The 20,006-nt window shown below is 52.0% G+C and overlaps 1 protein-coding gene across 3 annotated transcripts in view; it reads right to left on the reverse strand.

The window, feature by feature from the left end:
• The window catches only part of Grik3 (glutamate ionotropic receptor kainate type subunit 3), a 219,619-nt gene that overhangs the window by 39,943 nt on the left and 159,670 nt on the right, over positions 1-20,006 (reverse strand). For all 3 annotated transcript variants that reach the window (XM_021159766.3, XM_021159768.3, XM_029476815.2), the window contains exons 8-10: positions 15,264-15,371; positions 11,824-11,937; positions 3,612-3,815 (exon numbers count right to left, since the gene is read on the reverse strand). In XM_021159766.3, coding sequence (XP_021015425.1) covers positions 3,612-3,815; positions 11,824-11,937; positions 15,264-15,371 — 426 coding nt within the window. The remainder of the gene's footprint in view (positions 1-3,611; positions 3,816-11,823; positions 11,938-15,263; positions 15,372-20,006) is intronic.

The raw sequence follows: 20,006 nt of genomic DNA on the forward strand, positions 1-20,006 counted from the left end.
GAAGTCTCAGGATCCACCCCCAGCACGAAAACAACAACAACAACAACAACAACAACAACAACAACAACAACAACACCCCTCAGCTAGCACCGAAGACTCAAGGCTTATATTTCTTGTCTCCCTCTCCGCTTGTGGCCTTCCACTGGCTTTGGGCTCTCTCCTTTTGGGTCTCTTCCTTCTCACTCCCCAAGTAGGTTCCTGGGTACTATAGTAACAGAACACAGAAGCTCTAGCTGGCAGGCCAATGGTCCAAGAAAGGTGGTACTTTAGTGTGTGCCTCAGTTTCCTCGGAGTTGGATGAATATGTGTCAGCCTTCAAGGCCATCTGCTTAGAGTCAGCTAGGAAAGGTTGAGGTCCTGGACCGCTAGGTCCTAGGTTACATCTTGTCTAGCAGGAAGACAGTGGCTGGGGGGTTACTTCTCTCGCTGGCATCTGAGCACAGGCACGTGTGATGGAGTGAGGGAGGCTGGACTTGGTATAAAGTGTACTGTGTAGGCCACCTCTCATGTATGAATGCTCACTGTGCATGAACCAAACCTAGGCTCTGTGTGCATTTGTAGCTGGACGAATGGAAGCCAGCGAGGCTGGAGGAATCTTCTCGAGAGAGCCGAAGTAAGCTCAAGCTGCAATCTGAATGGTATTCCCATCGGATTCTAGAGTTGTCAGGACTCAGTGCGAGGATTGAAGGCAGAGAGGTGAGCAGAGATAGCTGCCTGAGAGGGGATGAGGGGGAGTGGGCAGCAGGGATGGAGCCAGGTCAGAAGGCGCACACAGTTCAATCATAGTTTGCTGCAGTGTGGGTTAAAGGCAACTAGGGAAGGTGAGTGTGTCTGCAGGAGGCGAGTGCATCCTCCAGGTGTCCACTGCCCACAATGCTGGACTGGAGACCAGCAGAGTGTCAGGGACGGATGGTTTAAGTCCTCCTGGTTGGCGGGTCTGCCCAGCACCTCCACATGGACCTGAGGTGGGGTGGGGTGGGGTGGGAGCAGACACTTCCAGAGGTGGGGATCCATCATCTTTACGCCTCTGTTCGGATCCCTAATAAGGAAATGATAATATTGCCAAGTCTTTACCACGCTCCCTATGAGCTAGGGAGAACACTAATTATCTGACACTAATAAATGGTTATGATGTTATTAAAAATGGCACCAAGCTAGGATTAACAGGCTCATCAATCGTAGGGAATCGGGCTTAACAAGGTTCCCTGTCTGTCCCACCCAGCTTGCTGGCCTTGATGGGTACCGGGTCTCCAAAGCACTGCCCAGCAGGTTGGAGGCTGTGGATGAGGCTCCCCGTGTGTCCACAGCGGAGGGGCGCTGAGGAGCTGGCTGCTGCTGGCTTTCTCATCATGTCCCTTTAGAAAGCCTGCCCTTCATAGTCTGTCTGTGGGCCACTGAGAAGCAGAGGGTGGCTGGCCTGGAGGATCCACCCCTTCCACCTGTGGTCTTGGCTTTCCCTCTTACAGGATCTCTGTCTTCTCCCTTCCCATCATCCCCTGTGCAAATGCTAGGCTTCAGAGTCCCATTCACAAGGCTTTAGGGGAGCGGGGAAAGGGGAGGTGCATCCGGTCCTGCTGGCTCATTTCCATAATAATTACAGTTATTACTAATAACAGTGACAATATGGCCTTCCATCCACGTGGACGCCTGTAGCTCGGAAGCCCCTTCCCATCCATTGTCTTCTTCCAGCCTCACAGTGGGCAGAGGAAAGTGGAGACAGTTATCATCTTTCTCACCGTGAAGGCAGGAAACTGGAGCTTGGGGGACACAAAAGGATTCCTGAACAACTCCCGCCCCCCTGCCCCCCTCCAACACTCTCCGAGGAGTAGCTGTGAGGATAAAAATAAGAGCAATGCCATTAAGGACTGACGCCCTGCCAGCGACAGCAAAGCACACCTGTTAACTGCATCCTCACAGCACCCCTGGAAGGTGAGCTCTGGGTACACAATCCCCCTTCACAGGCAAGGGGACAGACACATTCAGAGACTGCCCTGGGACACACAGCCACCAAGTGTCAGCATCTCTCGCCAGCCATACAAACCATGTCTGACTCAGTAGACCTATGTCAGGCCAGGGGCATTGCTCTACCATGGCAGACTCTGAGTGACTCTTGTTCCTCAGCTTTCTTCCCCACCATGAGCCTCTGAGGTCTCCTTATGGTACCTTCACCAACATCCAGTGGTGATCAAAGCCTGGCGAGGCTGCCTCTACCTGAAGAGTCACAGCAGTGAGGAGCCCAGACACTAACTGGGATTATAGCGCATTGGAGACTGTCAGCCATGAACGGGCCTCCTGCCGGGTCTAGGACAGTGTGGCCTCTCTTCTACATAGATGAAAACCCAGGCCCACTTAGGCACAGAGCCTTTAAAGACTCTCTGGCTTGGCATCCAGCCCACTACTCGATATTTGAGGCCTGGCTCCTATCTCCCTTTTGCCTCTGCTTCTGAGACTGAATCAGTGGGCTGCCTAAGGATGGGGGAGACCAGGTCTGAGGGTCCATGGCCTCCTTTACTGCAGGCAGGATTTCTTTCAGATAGGTATTGCTTCTGTACTGCTGAGGCGCCTGAGATGGAGGTGGGGAATATTTCATCTGTGCCCCATGAGCCTGACAAACAGTACCTGCCTGTAGTCTTACACCTTCTTTATCGGCCCCAGTAGTTACTAACTATGCCTATAGTCAAAGAGAAGATGTGTGTGTGTGTGTGTGTGTGTGTGTGTGTGTGCGTGCATTGAAGAACTTCCCAGGTTGCACCTCTGCTAATCCTAAAAGCTGGTTCTTGAGCCTCAGATCTGCTGGTCCTGAGCCTGAGCTTCTCAAGATGGAGAGTATGTTTGCTGTTAGCATCACATGGGTACCTGTGGCCCTGTGCTGCTGCCCCAGTGTTCCTGGGTGGATACTGAGGTGGTGGTGACTTGCGCATTTCATTAAGGAGGAAGCTATTCAGCTGGGTGACTTGTGCCTGTGCCCATAACTGAGGACCCCAATTCCTTTCCTGGCCTCTTCCTCACAGTCTACAAGCCGAGGCTCCTGCCTTGTGTCTCTCTCCCTTCACCCTGCCTGCGTGACTCCTTACACCCCAGGTCTTTCCCCTCCAGGCAGAGCAAGAGGTTCTTGGTGCTGCCCAGTACAGCCTCACTCCCTGCTTCATGCAAACCCCAAGCCCACTCCTTATGTCATCTGTCGAACCAACGAACCCACAATGACTAGAGAAGTGACAGATCAGTTTGCGTGTCCCTTGAGTTGGGTGGCATGTTTGTTAGGGTTCCTCTACCAGGGCTGGGATATCCTTCAAGGAGCAAATGGCTGAGAGGCTGTAGGAATCCTCCCCATAGCAGGCTCGCCAAAGATGCCTTGGGAAGGCCCATCATCAGAGGGGCTAATTTGTGTACGTAGTGGGGGTGTTGGGAGGTGGACCGCCTAGGCCAGGCAGACCCAGCAGAGCTGGGCACACTTTGATGGATCTTGATCAGGCCCCAAGGTCACAACCTTCATCTCCACCTGCCCAGTCTTATACTGTCACCGGCTGGGATGCCCAGATGTTCAAATGGCACTTCACTAGAACCATCCACCCTGTTCCCATCCCACCCTCCTTGCCCACGCCTTGGCTTACGTGGTCAATGAGTTCCTTGACCATGCCGTTCCACTGGCCCTTGTCGTCCTGGGCCCCGTACTTGCCATCTTCCACCAGCCGGATCTCGTAGGAGAAGCCCAGGATGTGTGCCAGCTCCTTAAGCAAGTCGATGCAGTAGCCCTCGAATCGGTCATTGCCATAAAGGGTCCTATCAGACTTGCGGAACATGACAAAAGGCTCCTCCTGTGGGGACAGAGGGAAAAGAGGTGCTAGGCTAAGTGGCTGGGGCGGGGGTGGGGGGTGGGGGGTGGGGTAGGCTCTGTAGCTCAGACTGACCTTGAAATCAATTAGCAGTTAAGCATGACCTTGACCTACTGATCTTGACCTCCACCTCCCAAATGCTGCAATTATAGCCATGTGCCATCATAACTGGCCTGGGCGCATGCACATGCATGTGTGCTTGTGTTTGTGTGTATAAGTACATGGACATATGTGTGCAAGCTCTTGTGGAGGCTAGAGGTCTAACTTGGGTATCACTGTTCAAGTCCCATCCATTTTTTTTACTACTTTCATTTTAATAATAATAAAACATGCATTAAATGTAGAGAATATTTTTTTTTCAATATTCCCCCTAATCAGACATGGTGGTTTGTGCCTTCACTCTTAGCACTCTGGAGGCAGAGGTAGAGGCAGGAGGATCTCTGTGAGTTCAAGGCCAGCCTGGTTTACACAGAGTCCCAGGTTGGCCAGAGTGACCATAGTGAGAACTCGTCTCAAAAAGGAAAATTGCCTTAAAAAGAGAATTACTTGTGTTTCTATAATCAGAACTGACCACTTGAAGTTCACTTTGCTTCGGTGGGATGGCGTGTACACCACAGAGCAATCTGGGTCATACACCCTGTTCTTGAGACAGGGTCTATCACTGGTCTGGCACCTGCTGAATAAACTAGACGCGCTAATTGTAGAACCGTAGGGATCCACATCTCTGTCTCTCCAGCACTGAGATTTCAAGGCTGAGCCACCACCCCTGGCTTTCTGTATGGTTCTATGGATGGAACCCAGGCCCTCCTGCTTGCTCTGTAAGTCCTTTCCTACGACTCATCCCATCTCCTCAGGCCCTGGAGTCTTGTCTTTCTGACACCATTTCAAATGGCTTGGACCTTGGACCAATAGCCTAGAAGCAAGTCCAGGGAGAGTCTATGTTCTGAAAGCCAACTTGGTGGCTTGCAATGGCATCTCCAGGGAGGGATCTCAGCACAAGTTGACAGGGCCCTGCTGCTACTGACTGACATGGGTGCCAGTGGCCCAGAACTGTCAAGAGGTGGGACAGGACTACCTGATTCTATAGTACAGGTTTTCTACTGTACCAATGTTCTAAACCAGCATGAGCCTGACCTTATAACCTGTTAGAGAATCACTCTTGGGCCCCACACTAGACCCATCCAGGCAGGATCTGCTGGAAGCTTTGTGTCCACTCAAGCTGGAGGACCATGCAGGCAAAAGCCCTCCATCTGGTACAGTGACTTCCCTCCTTGCCCCAGATTAGACAGGTTAACAAATTAGTTAATGGATGGGACATCCCCCCTTCCCAATACCACTGTTTTAAGGTCCCCTCAGCACCCATGTCAGGATCTGACAGTAAGCCATCAGTGGCTACAGTGGTAACTTCATCTGTAGGTGGCTGTGCTGTCCCAGGCATCAGCGGGTCCTCAAGAAGGCAGTGTGTGGGTCCAGGGCTGTCGGTCCTGTGTCAGGCACCTCTTTCCGGGTGGAAGGCATAGAGTAAGGCTTAGCGCTATCTGATTTTTCAAAAACACACTCCTTCCTGGCTGTGCCACAAATGAAGAACTAGGAGAAGAGGCAGGGAGCCATGGGGTGGGGGTGGGGGGAGGACCTGAACCGACAGCATCCGGTTGGGGGTGCCTGGAGGCAACAAGATCCAGATGTCCCCGAATCCAGGTCAGAGTGCTGGTCCTTGATTCCGTGGACTCAGGCTCCCATCCCCCACTCGTTCACAGCCCTCTGTGTTGAAGTCTAGAGTGGTTGAGCTGAATCCCACCCCCCCAACTTCCCACATTTATTGAATTACTACTGTGTACCACGTGCCATTTTTTGACTCCTGACAGTCTGTTTTGTTTAAGTCTTCTTAGGATGCAAGATAGATGATCTTATCACCATGTAATACATGAAGAAACAGGCTCAGAGAGGGTCACTACATTACCCAAGGCCACACAACAGTTGAAAATAGTCCCAAGGAGCCCAGTTTCAGATGGACCCAGCCAAGCAGCACACCCGCTCACTCCTTTCTGTTCTGTCCCTAGGCTTAGACCACCCTGACTTTACCTGCTCTTACCGGTTCTGAGCTTAGGCTGAGAGCTACTATCTCATCTGCTTTGGTCTCCTGGACCCCCTTCCTCAGTCCTGACCCCATTCTCTGTCCTGGCCTGCTGGCCACCTTCCCCACACCCTGCTCTTATCTAAATGCCTCTCCTCCTAGCTGAGTGCTGTCCTCTAACAGAATACTTGCCTACAATAGCACTAGCACTTACTGAGAGGGGTATCTCAGTCTCTCCCTATTGACAGGACCGTTTTCTTGCGCCCATGGGCCCCTGGGATGGGGTGGGAAGCAGAAGGCTCTGGTGACCGTTGTTGGATGTCCTCAAAGAGAGAACCTGACAGTGTCTCAACCCAGGTTCCTGCTATGGCAGATGGGCTCTGTTCTTCTACCCTGGCCCCCCAGTTTCCCAGTGTACGGCCCCACCTTATAACTGAGTCTGCCCAGGTTCTGGGGACTCCTTCTGGGTTTCGAAGACAGAGAGTGTCTCAGCCTCCAAGAGGTTCCTGACCACCCGGGGAGTCTGAGGACAATGCTTTCAGGACTAATCACATGGGAAGGTAGACCTTTGGACCTCAGGGCCTCTGGTGCTACCCCACAGCCAGGCAAGCAGCTCAACACGGGGGAGGGGAAGCACAGGTGGGCCTGGGTCAGGGGCTCAGGCAGAATAATAAGCCCCCGCGCCCTGGGGATGTCCTGGAGAGAGGGGCATGGTGCGCTGTCAGCCCATTTACCCCTCGACTTATGTTCTTATGCAGTGACCAGGCTACACTACTGTACTTAGTGGTCCTGACCTCACTTAGCATCGCCAGAGAACTAGAGGGAAGTTGTTGTCTTTCCCAGGGAAATTGCCAGGTCAGGGAGAGATCCCCACTCCCTTCTGTAGAGTGGAGATTCTAACAGAGTAGGAGTAAGGTGACCCCGCCTAGGGAAAGCACTTAGTGCCTGGCGAGAAGTGTCGGCTGCCAATATCACCACTACTGTTGTTCTTATTACTACTATCCATGCCCATCCCTCCTTCCCACATACTCTCTGCCCAGTTACTTCAGTGACCTTTCCCTCTTAGAGACCACGCCCGAGGCCATCAAAGGGTAACAGTCATGGCCACCAGCAGAAGTGGAGGGAAGGGAATGGGAAGGCCCCTGAGATGTCTCCCTTCCTGACCCCGCCCCCTCCACGCCCCCCTCCCACGGCCTTAGCCTCTAAAATTAGCACTTCATTTGTGAAGCCACCACAGCCCCAGAATCTATACATCTCCATCTAAATACGCTGCCTTCGGAGCAGCTGCAAAATGCCATTAATTTCGGGAAGTGCTTTGCGGATGGCATACATATTTAACAGCTGAAGCCCAGGGCATTAAAATGGTGTTCGCCTTAGTAATGCGTCTCCAGTCCAGCAACATTTCCTAGGGGGTAATTCTCAACTCCGAGACTACTTATTCATGGACTATTTCACAATTTATTACTGGAAATGTCCAGACAGCCAGTTCACCAGCTTCCTCAGCTGCTAATCGATTGCTCAGTGAAGGTGCCCTCAATTTCATAACTTCACGCTCTCCTATCGCTCCGGGAGAAGAGCCGTGGGAACAGGGGTAATATTTCTCCTCAACAAGTCACCGAAAACAGGGGTCCAGAAAAATAACCTTTCCCGACTTTCAGTCACAAGGCTTCATCTGGGTTCGCTACAATCACTTAGCAATAGAGAGGCCAGGCCTAGAGCTAAGCTTCTCTGAGACACAGGGCCAGAAGGTTGAAAGAGGAGGTAGGGAGGGGGCAGCTCCCAGAGGAGACAGATTCAGGGATTGGCCATCTGAAAGCTGGGTCCCCGAGTACCCTGACTTGGGCCATGCCTCATGTGCGCATGTATACACACAGTTCTGTCTGCCTGACCCTGCTTGGGCACACAGACGCAGTACTATGATCTGAGACCTTGGCTGCTGCAGTACAGAAGGAGATAGGGTGTTCAGAATCCTATTTCTCCAGTGGGAGGATCCAGAATGGCCCCTGGCCTGGTCTTCCTGGCCCACATTCTGGTCTTGGCTTTCCCTTCTCCAGCGTGCCGGGGGTCAGCTGGCCCTGCGGTTGAGTCTACGTGGGTCACGGTGTGCACACCGACTATATTGGTGTGTATCCGGAGGCCATCTGGAGCCCCTCCTCAGAATTCACATGCACCCACGTGTACCCTAATTGCCAGTCACATTCACAGCCCAAAGTACCTTGAACCTTCAAAAGCAGGGCCCCGGGAGCACTGCCTAAGCTTGCTTGGTGTGAGCTGAGGTTCGAGTGCATGCAGTTTTCATGAGAGCGTGGAAGAGCAGAGCCAGAAGAGAGGCTGGGGAGAGTGCTGGGGGAAGCGTCCAGCTTTAGAACAGGGGGGAATCTGGCTTGTGATCTGAGTATCCAGAGGGCACAGTCAGACCCGTGTCTCTTTGTCCATCCAGGACAATGCATCCTGAGGACCTAACCCCAGAGGTTTAGAATTGAGACTAGAAGATGGGGTTGGGACGCTTATGTAGGCTGCTGTGACCTGCCACACGCCAGGATGAAGGGGCTCCTTCTCATCAGGGCTTTCCCCTCCAGGTCCTAGTCCCCAGGGGCTGAACAGTTTGATGTTCTGATCCTGTGCCTAGGTACCTGTCTGTCATTCAAAGTGTGGTTGCCTGCCTGGACCATCCCAGCAAAGACAGGCAGGGGTCCTTGCTCCCAGCAGGAAGTGCTGACCCTGCACACAGGCAGCCAAGCAAGGGGCTGAGTATTCAGCCAGGACAGCTTTGGCAGAGCCAGGCTGAGCTATGACTTGTGTAGCTGTCCCAGGAATAGATAATAAGGCTGATCCTAGGGCCAGGGGCTGAGACTATGGCCAAGGAAGGAAACCGGGGAGGGTAGAGGCCAGCCTGGAGGCTTATGTCTCTCTGAGAGGCTAGGGGTCTGAGGAGGTCCTGGGTAGATGTGACAAACGCTAAAACCATACAACGGAGTGTAAACCCTGGGCAGATCGGGGGATGTGAGGTAGGCCCAGGAGAATGCACTGGGCTTGAAACAAATGTTCAAGTGATAATTGAAAGTTCATAACACATTGTGCCCCACATGCCAGGAGTCGTCACTGTGCCTGTGCTAAGTCTTGAAGTTCAGGGCTCTGAACTTCAGAGCCATCCATGCCCATCCATGGTTGGCATGTTGTAGTCAACCTGAGCTCACTGGGTCCTGGATACGTAATCAACAGCAATACATTGCAGTGGCTGCACTCACCCCGCAATGAGTTTATGAACATCCACTCTCTCAACTCTAGGAGGTAGGTGTCACTGCTCCTGTCTCTTCCTTGTCAGGTAGGCCCCAGGCACGAAACAGGAAAGCCCACCCAGTATGTCAACAGAGAGGCCAGGTCTCAACCCCCAAAGTCTGTGCTCTTAGCCATTGCTCATCCGCTGTTCCTACAAGTGCCAAAGAGCTACTGGCCATTTCTACCCAGCTGGTGGAGGCTGAGGGGCAGCTGGGCAGATGGAGCTGTGTGCCAGGCTATGAGCCAGAAGAGGCTTATCTCCCCCACATCCTCCTGGGGTTCTTGGGAGCCAGCCAGTTCTGGGAAAGGAGTGAGCCCAGCAGGTTGGGGACCACTGCTATTATGGTGAAGAAACTGCGAAGGTGGACTGACCAGGAGCACGGGCTGCTTGATCGATTTGGCTCTTCAAGCAAAGCAAAACAAAGCCCCCCTCTGTGCCTCTGCAGAACAATTCATACTCTATTAGGAGGGGAGGGGCTATCTTGGAACTCACTAGGTAGACTAGGCTGGCCTTGAACTTGCAGAGATCTCCCCAACTCTGCTTCCTGAGTGCTGGGATTAAAGTCAGCTCCACACTCCTGACACAGGGGCAGCTGCCATTCCCATGAGACATGAGCTGGTGGCCTTTTAAGGTAACTGTGTTTTGCACCCTGCTACCCTGCTGGGGCTCCTCAGCTCATCACCGCTCCGCTTGGAGTCCTGCTTTGCGGTTCTGTGTCTCCACGACACCTGGAACCATCTCTCCTCATCTCCGAGGTCGCCTTTCTCTCACCTCATTTTAATCTTGCCTCCTAAGAGGTGTTTTATTTATATCTCACATTTCATGCAATTCTGAGTTTAATCTTTTACCACCTTTTTATTATTTTATTTTTTACCCTTTTATATTTTGCCGGTGTCACACTTTCATTCCTTGGCTTTTTGACATTTTTTTTTTTTTTTGGTTTGAACATTTTTTTTTACCTTGTCTAGCCAGTGTTGTAAATTATTTAATTTTTCGTCTTCCTTAATATCTTCCCTTTTAATCTCTCTCCTTACCTCATTTTCTCTTCATTGGTTCCCCACTAACCTTTCTGTTTATCTCTTGCTTTCCCTTCATCCTTCCTAATTTTATCCACATTCCTTTAATGGCTCATCCGTCTCCTAAAATCCCTATATGCTTTTTGTTTATTCTTATCATTTATATTTTACATTCGTTTTCCTCCTGCTCCTGTTGGGTCTTTTTGGCTTATGCTTTTTGTATTTGTCTCCTTAATAAGTGGATCCCTAAAGACTGGAAGGGCATATGATTATTTGGAAGACTTCTTGGGTTCTTGCCCTGACAAAGGCAGGATTATACCTCCCTGGCTCTCTCCCTCCAGCTCTGTCAGCAGCCTGTCCACAGCACCTATTCAGTTTCTATGGTCCTTAATGGGATTTCTTGGTGACCATGACCCCGGGGACTAGAGATGAGACACACTGGCTGAAATTCCCCTCAACATGTTTGGTACTCCAGTGTCCTTGAGGTTCCTAGAAGAACTTCGGTATTTCACAGTTTTTTTCCCTGTTTCATGGTGGCCCCTGCGCCCCAGCCACTAAATACATGCATGGTGAGTCACACTAGATGGGAGGATGGATGAGTACAGAGCCTAGCTGAACTGCCTCAGTTGGAAGGGGAAGCCACCGTCATCCAAGTACCATGGAAAGCTCCCAAGACTTGGGTCCAGGCCTCGCCCATGGAAGGCTTTCTTAATCTTAATGAGCCAAGATTGCTTTTACGAAGAGGAGCATGTCCAGGCATCCGGGTATGGGTTTTGCAGATTTAATTGCTATACTCTAAATGGTCTACTTGTACCCATTTGGTCCCCAAAGGACTCGGCTTCTGCTTGGCTCTAACGAGGGCCTCCTAGAAGGCAGTCAGTCACATAGGAAGAATGGGTACAGCAGAGGTGAGTAAGGGACAGCAGTGGCTGCAAGCTACAAGGTGCAGGGAGCCTGGGAAAGCCCACAAGTCACTTCCTGATTGAATCAGAAGAACGATTCAAGAGGAGAACAGAAGTCATGGAGAAGGAGTCTGGCTGAACTGTTTCAGCTGGGGAGGCAGGTAGGCGTTAGCCCCATCTAGGCATCATGGAGAGGTGAGACCCACTGACTCATTACACAGAGAGAGGATGGGATGTGGGATGTGGTTCAGGAGGAGAGGTCTCAGCCTCTGGCTCTGGGGATTTATAAAACCAGCACAGTGTGACATGTGTCCAGGCTCTTGGGGCCCTCTGGTGTGGCCATAGCTCCTGCCATAGCCGGAGGGGCTCATGGCACCTGCTCAAGGGAAGAAAGAGCCTTGGTCCTGGGACTTCAGGTGGGAGAAGAGACCCCTAGTTGCAGTGAACAGTTGAGTTTCTTTTTTGGTCCTACTAAGAAAGCAGGTGGCACACAGTGAGTAAAACAACAAACATGGGCTTCTCTTGGGGAACAGGGAGAGGTCCTGGGTTCCAACCTCCCTTTGAGAGCTTTCTAAGTCTCCCTCAGATTCTTGTGGTCCACTTTGCTACTGTGTCCTGGTCTGCTGAGAGCCTCCTAAGGGGTACCCCGGATGTGACAGGGGAAATGGAGTGGTCTCTCGGGACAGATGGCCCTTCCAGCAGGGCCTGAGGCTCTTACCAGCACAGTGGTGACAATGAGTGACCTATTGGTCAGAGAGTCAGTGACATTAGGACCTCGGCCTTTGGCAACCTCAGTGATATTGAGACCGTCAGCTGGACTCCACACTCCAACCTGGATGGACAGACAGACAGACAAAAAAACAGGTGCTGAGTCCTTCCTTTCTCCTCATCAACCAGGCCATCTGTTTCCAACAGTCACAGCCACTGCCATTGTTGTTGCGTCTGTGTGTTTTGGGGGTACAATTCTGACGACAATTCTGCCTTAATCCTCCCTGATGCTCTCCCTCCTCCAAGGAGGCTCTGAGGTGTGAGGTTTTCTTTTCCTCTTGCTGACAAAGTCTTGGCCGAAGGAGAAAGACAGAGGAGCTGCAGGGAGCTGGAGAAGCAGAGCAGATGCCCAGCATCGATGGCAGGGCCAAGGTCATCTCCTGAACAAGACACTGGCCACTCTTCTGCTTACTCAATGGGTCTCGTCCAGGCCAGACACCTGCAAAGTCTGGACCACCCCAGAATGGAGGTGATGCTCCCACTGGGATGAGGGAGAGATGCCCCCACAGGTGTGTACTAAGCAAAGGAGAGGGGCAGTGGGTGAAAAGGCAGCAGGCCGGCCTCAACAGGAAGTTGTTGTGGGTGACAACACAGGACTAGTGAACTGCGTGCACTATGACTGAAGGGGGTTTGCTACCCTGTCACCATGGAAACTCCTCACAGCATCCTTATCAAGCCGAAGGTTAAAGGATGGAGAGGTAGGGTTTAAAAGTCATCCTGAGGTTGATAGGATGGTTCAGCAGGTAAAGGCACGTGCTGCCAAGCCTGATGACCCAGGTTCGATCCCTGGGACTCACATGGGTGAATGACAGAACTGACTCCTGAAAGCTGTCCTCTGGTGCCCACAGGTGCACAGTGGCTCGACTCCATACACCCATGCATGATGAATAAATAAATACATTTTTTATAAGTCATTCTAAAGCCCCAGGCCTCTTGCAGGTGCATTCTGAGCAAACTTCCCAGCTGGGCCTCATCTTGGCTCCTCTCTCTCAAGGAAGGCATCAGCACGGCCTACTCTGTCCTTGGCCCAGTTGGGGGTACTCAGAAAACCTAATCAATTAAACAGAGAGGCCAAGTGCAAACAACCCACTCAGAGAGCTGTGCCCGACAGATAGCAGGGAGATACGTAATTATGCTTGAGTAATTCTGCCTTAATCCTCCCAAAGCCACCGGCTGGAGCTAGCTGGATCAGCTCTGACCCAGCTTAGCAAACAGAAGGAGGCAACGGGAGGCTGTGGCTGCGTCGAGGGCTCAGCATGTTCTCTGCCTGTGTGGACCACTGGGGCCACAAGGAAGGAGGCAGGCAGATGGGACTGAAGAGGCTCTTTTCTAAAGTGGGCCAAGCTCAGTGGGAAGATGCTGAGCAGAGGGCTGGGTGCTGAGCAAGAGGGTGAGTTGCGAGAGACACTCAGCAAGCCGAGGTGGCTGAAGAGCGAGGAGCCTCAGCCCAGCAAGCTCTTCTAAGCCCTGTCTGGGTATCCTGGTAGATTCTAGGCATAGTGCAGGTTAAAGAAACGGGAAAGAAGAGGTTCTCTGCTTACGGGCCCAGGTGGCTATGACTGGGAGCCTCTAGTGGGCACCAGGCAAGCCAACCTCCATCTAGGGATAATAGAGTTTTCCTTGAGTATTAGCTACGGTCAATTTGTACCAGCTGCCTGGAGGGCTGTTGGGAGATAGATGCTGCAGGGTGGGCTCAGATGGAAAGAGTGCTCCAGTGATCAATTACTGATGCCTGCCACGGGCACAGGAGCGGAAAGCGGTGGCGTGTGTGCCATTTATCTACTATTCCCTAGAATTTGATGCTCTACCTAGAGATGAGCAGCTGAGAGAAGAAAGCTAGGATGGCTACCTGAGAGCATGTCAGTCATGGTATTGCTGGAGAAGGGCGGTGGAGGGGGAGGGGGAGGGGGCGGGGGCAGGGGGCCACTGCTCTCTAGCATTGGTGAGCTTAAACAAAGAGTGAGGAGCCCACGGAGTACGCCTAGGGTTAGATCAGTGAGTGGGCCTCAGTGATCCTAGGAAAGGTCCCTGCCCTTGGGAATTAATGCCATATATGACATGAGATAGCTGTGGATGAATCGTGAGGGTTCCTGGTCACCTCTCCCCTATATAGTGGCTAGGAGGACTCAGGAGAGAATGGGAGAGTCACGGCCACAAGTATACAGAGGCTAACAGAGCTAGGTCCATGCCTGGGGGAGGATCACAGATGTCACTTTCACAGCTAGGACACCAAGTTGGGACGATACCCAGAAGTTTAGGAGGACAGCACCATGAGTCAACTGTGGAGTCTGCATTGGGTGGGGAGGCCAGCTGTTAGAGTTTCTCAGAGTCTAACTAAAAGGCTCCTAATAAGGGCTGCAGCATGCCCTGGCTTGGAGTTGGGAAGCCACGTGTAGGATAGAGCTAGGCTTGGTGACACTCCATCTGCATGTACATTCAGGAAGGATGAAGGCTCAGGATGGAGAGAGCAGAAGGTAAGGTAGAGGAGGGTGTTACATTGACCCTCTGTAGAGGCTGACCCACGCATGCAGGAAGGGAGGATGGGAGTCTGCCCTGAGGCCCAGTGACAGCAGAGGGTCCTTCCACTCTCCCGGCCTCTCTGTATCCTATAAATGGCACATCTCAGGGCTGAAGGGGAACTCAGTGGCTCTCAGGAATCGGCTGCAGTGGGATGGGTGTGGCTGAGTTGCTGGCTCCTCCAGATGCTGAAAACTGGGGCCTCAGGTTAAATCCCCTTCTTGGCCCAGCAGCCTGACTTTCTGTAGCACATGCTGAGTTCCTGGAGCCTGTCATAGGCCTCATTACAACATTTTCTAGGTTGGCCAGAGGAGAGGCTCCAAGTCCAGGTAGGGTTGCTTCCTTTAACCAAATATTGGAATCAGTGGTCTGAGAAGCTGGAATTTGGGGAGCCCAGACCCCAAAGACTTCAACTTCTCTTTGAGGTAAGGATTCTCTCAATCTCCCAGACAAGCAATCTGTCCATATTTGCTTAAATGCCTCCCAGGGACCATGAACTTGCTACCCCAAGTAGGCAATCTGTGGAGGTTAGAAAGTTTAACCTAAGAACATACAAGTCCTTATCTCTGACCCTTTCGGGGGCTTAGAGACAGCCAGTGTGTGTCACAAGACTATAACTGTGTTTCTCTGACAGGCCTAGCTTGCAGAGTGAGGTCATAGGTGTCTGCTGTAGCTAAGTCACTGAGATTGGCACCCTCAAGTGTAACAGGACCCCACAGTCTCCTCTGGCTCACAGTTCTGCAGAAGCCACGCTGGGTCAGTTGACTCTCAAGGGCGTGTCTGCAATGGATTTTGCCCCTTAGCCCTTGGGCTTGTGGAAGGCACTTCCAACATCCCTGGCCCTCTGCTGATCCTCCGCCGGAGCCCACGCACCTTCTCGAGGCCATCCTCCTTCAGGCTGATGATGTCCAGATCAAAATCAGTCCGCAAGCCACTGGTTTTGTTGAACACAATCCGTCCAGTTAATCCTTCCCATTGAGCCTGCGGAGGGGAGAGGGCAGAGCGGCAATTCCTCGGGCTCATAAATCATCATTCGGTACAACTGTACAATGCTTCATTTTAATTACTCCTTGCACTGATACTGTTCCCCCAAGACCATGATTAATTAATAATCACCTCCATCATTGCTCGGGCTGTGGTGCGAGCCAGCGATTTCCATAAATTCTATTACGCTCTTTAGCCAGCCCTACATCTGCACCTTCTCGTGTACAACATCGATCTCGGATGCGCTCAAACGAGCCCCCGCCTCGAAGCCCTGGGAAGGGGGAGCCCGTGTCAGATCCCTGGAGGGGGCCAGCGAGGCAGGTGAGCAGAGTTGGAGCCCAGGAGACTCACCAAAGGCTCTCTGGTTACAAAGCTGCATCCTTGAAACGTGAACCCCAGAGACAAAGTCCCTCAACCTGCCGCCTCAGCACCATGCCACAGTTGAGAACTCTGGGGTCAACTCCAGTATCTCTGTGACCTTGACTACCCACTGCCTCAGTTTCCTTGGCTAGAAAATGGGACTAATCATGGTATCCATCTTTCCAAAAAGCTGTGAGAGTGAAACAAGCCAGGAAACCCAGAGAGAAGGAAGGCCTGATCTAATTCAGGCCCCTGGTAAACAGCAACTTCTGTTACTTTGTTGTTATTAACAAAAGAGGCAGCTTTAACTTGGAGCAGACTATCTTCTAGCCCAGGGCGGCACAGCCTGCGCAAGGCCTGTGAGTGGGAACAGGTGATTAGCCCACCGCCATTCCTACCTGTTCACCGGAAGAACTTGCTACCTTCAGGTTTGCCAGTGTTGGATAGTGTTCTAGACTGTCTCTTTCCTGGGGGTGGGGGGTGGAGGTGTCCCAAGTAATCATTCTCGGTGCACACAAGTGTGTGTGTGTGTGGGGGGGTATATCTCTTTCTGTGTTTGTACATGTGTGCCTATAGAAATGTGTGCATGTGTATGCAGATGTGTGTGGAAGTATCAATGCTCAATGTCTTTCTCAGGCATTCTCCACCTTATTTAAAGTAATAAATATTTTTATTATTGTTTTTATTTATTTATTTATTTTTGAGACAGGGTTTCTCTGTGTAGCCCTGGCTGTCCTAGAACTCACTCTGTAGAGCAGGCTGGTCTCAAACTCAGAGATCTACCTGCCTCTGCTCCCAAGTGCTGGGATTAAAGGCATGCGCCACCACTGCCCGGCTATTATTATTATTGTACATTGCATACACACGTGTTGGTGCCCATGGCCATTTGGAGGGTGAAGGTGTTGTCCTTTATCACTTTCTACCTTATTCTCTTAAGACAGGCTCTCTCTGAACCTGAAGCTTGCCCTTTTGTCTATTGTAAGTGATCAACAGGCCTCTGGAATCCACCTGTCTCTTCTCAATGATAGGCACATGCAGCCATGTCTGGCTTTTATGCAAGTGCTGGGGATTTGAACTCGGGTCCTCAGGACTGCATAGCAAGAGCTCTTGCCCACAGAGCTATCTTCCCAGGCCTTGAACTCAGAAATCCGCCTGCCTCTGCCTCCCAAGTGCTGGGACTAAAGGCGTGCGCCACCACTGCCCGGCTCAGCTTATATATTTTTATTTTATTTTATTTTTTTTTGTTTTTTGTTTTTTTCGAGACAGGGTTTCTCTGTATAGCCCTGGCTGTCCTGGAACTCACTCTGTAGACCAGGCTGGCCTCGAACTCAGAAATCCGCCTGCCTCTGCCTCCCAAGTGCTGGGATTAAAAGCGTGCACCACCACGCCCGGCTTCATCTTATATTTTTGAGAATTTCTCTCCCTGAATCTGGTTGATCACTGACTCGGAGAGGGCTGGCAGGCCAGGGAATGCTACAGATTCATCTGTCCGTCTTCCCAGCTCTGGCGTTACAGATCGAGGCTGTGCCCAGCTTTATATGTGGGTGCCGGGGTCTCGAACTTTGACTCTCATGCTTGTATATCAAGCACTTTACTGCTGGAGTCACCTCCCTAGACAGAGAGGTGACTCCGTAAGAATGTTTGTATCGTTTAGCTTCCCCAGTGGCCTCAAGAGCTGGCCAGGTGAGGATCATGATTCCCATGTTACAGCTGGGAACCATGGGAACAGGCCTGGAGGGGGATACTATTGGGAGCCCCAAAACTTGCACTATACAATAGGCAGAAGCAAGCTAGACCTCTGATCCCAGGGCTTCACCCCTTGATTTGAACCCCTTCCCTTTTCTTTCTCCTTGGGGGTAATGCTGATGATGGGTATTTTTGCAGTGTCTGTAAAAAGATACTGTGTCTGGGAAAAGAAGACCCATCATTCATCCTGAGGTCCTGGGGTGCATAAAGGGGATTGGGAAATATGGAGACAGCCAGCGGTGGCAGGGAGCGCGGATCTTGTTCTCAGCCAGGCTTGTGAGTGGGAGCAGCTAGGAGTGAGGTTTCCAGAGGAGAGGGGTGGGAAGCAGGAGGTCTGGGTGTGGGTATCCTGCTGGCTAAGCACTGCTTTGGACATAACCCTGCATTTTGAGCAGGGCCCCTGGCCTCTCTCGGGAATGAGCAACAGCACCAATCACACTTTCAAGTTCCCAGGCCCCGGAAACTTATCTTTGAATCTAAACTAAAGGCCTAGAGGGTCTCCCTGTTCTTGGATAGCTTGGAGTCCTTTTGGACTTTTCCGGATAATGGGAGATGGTAGCTGGGTTAGAGGCAAGAGGATTGTGTATTCCAGGCCAGTCTGGCTACTTCCTGAGACTCTGCCTCAAGCCATCCTCAGCCCCACCTAAAAAGTAGGTAGGTGAAAGGTATCCTGACTCAGAGGCAGCACCCTGGAGGCCCAGACGGCTGCAAAACAAAAGGTACTTGATCGAGCTACCAACCCCACTGGTCTGCAGGCCCTAAAAGAGGTGGGTGAAGTGCCCAGTACCATGCCTGTGTGCATGGCCATGACTGAGTATTATGGGTTATAACCTTCTGGAACCCAATAGGCTCCTGCAAATGGAACTGGTCCTCAACTGGGAAGGAGAAGCAGACCTTTGGGCAAGGCCAGGCTCCCAGAGGAAGTTTATAGGAGAGAGTTACAATTACTACCCTTAGGGAGCCCCTTGAACTTCCATTGCGACCCTACGAAGCGTGTGTGTGTGTGTGTGGGGGGTGTCATCATTGTGCCCATTTCTCAGATGTCAATACTGAGGTTCAAAGATAGACTGAGACACTGAGGAAATAGTTTGGTTAGTAACATGTCTGACACAGAAGCAAGAGGTTCTGAGTCAGATCCCTGGTGCTCACATAGTAATGTCAGATACGGTTCCAGATGTCAGTAACCCTAGCACTGGGTGTGCGTGGGATGGAGACAGTGGATCTAGTCTGTGAATGCCAGGTTCAATGAGAGACTCGGGTTCAAAAAAGTCAAAGTAGATGTTATAGTAGAAGATATATGTGTCTGGTCTCCACATGAACGTGTGAGCGCACACACACACACACACACAGAACTGGGGAAGGTGGTGGGCGCCAGGGGGACAGAGATTAAAAGCCACATCAGAGAAGGTGAACAGCTCTGTTTGTGACTTCACAGGGAGGCCCAGCTCCCCTCAGGCTGTGGCTTCCCCATCCCTCCGGCTTCCATCTCCTCTGCAGCCCACACCCCTCAGGCTATCCAAGGCCCCCAGGGAAATCTCAGCAGGTGTCTGCAGCTGCCTTGCTCCTACAGAGGAGGCCTTCCTCCCTGTCAGCTCCCGAGGAATTAAATGCCAGCAGGTGCGGCCTGTCTGTGGGCGGGTGGGCAGGGGCAGGGCAGGGAGCCATGGGCAGCTCCTCCCCGTGACATTTCCCAGCCCACCCGCCCCCTTCTAGCAGCGGCTCAGGACTCTGCTAAATGAAAGATGCTTCACACGCTCTGAACTCCGGCCTGGTATTTTCCAACTCCTCTCGGAAATGCCAAGTCTTTCAAATGATTTACTGTCACGCAGGCAGACGGAGAGATGGGCAACTTGGAAACGGACAAAGGCAGACTGGACTCTGCAGGGTACCTGGGTTCTGAAAGCGTCCAGTTATCGAAAGAACAGGAGCCCTTTGTGGCTACTCTTGTCTGACCCCCAGGCACTAAGGAGAACAGAGGAATTCTGGAGGAGATGGGAGTGTCCTCCCCCACCCCGCCCCCCCCCCGGCCCCCGCAGCCTGGGTAGGAGAAGCCCCAGGAGGGGGAACGGGACTTGTCTACTAGGCTGAGCAGTGGGTAATCTGCTTTCCTTTGGGCACTCATAGCTGAGCCTCATGCTTTCCAAGGGGCAAGGGGTGAAGAGGTGGGGCTCCCTGAAGCAGTGTGGACTACAAGCCCTCTGGTTAGGACTCAGTACCCAAAAGGATGTTAGAGTGACAGATGATGGTGACTGAAAAATCAGGGCTGTCACACCTGCTGTGCTGGGGGCTGGGGGCTGGGGTGGTGCACAACTCTGAGACCAACCCTCAGCCAATGGCTGCCAGTCAGTACATGGAAGGTCTCCAAAGCAACACACGCACGCTCACACACACACACACACACACACACACACACACACACACACAGACGGGAGGGGGGGCGGGCGGGGAGTCTGGATCTTCATAGAATTGATCACGATCACCTACTCACTGTAGCCCAGGATAGCCCTACCTAGACCTTATCCTTCC

The sequence above is a fragment of the Mus caroli genome, unplaced genomic scaffold, assembly GCF_978045245.1.
Source record: "Mus caroli unplaced genomic scaffold, Mus_caroli_1 scaffold_6, whole genome shotgun sequence".
Taxonomy (NCBI): domain Eukaryota; kingdom Metazoa; phylum Chordata; class Mammalia; order Rodentia; family Muridae; genus Mus; species Mus caroli.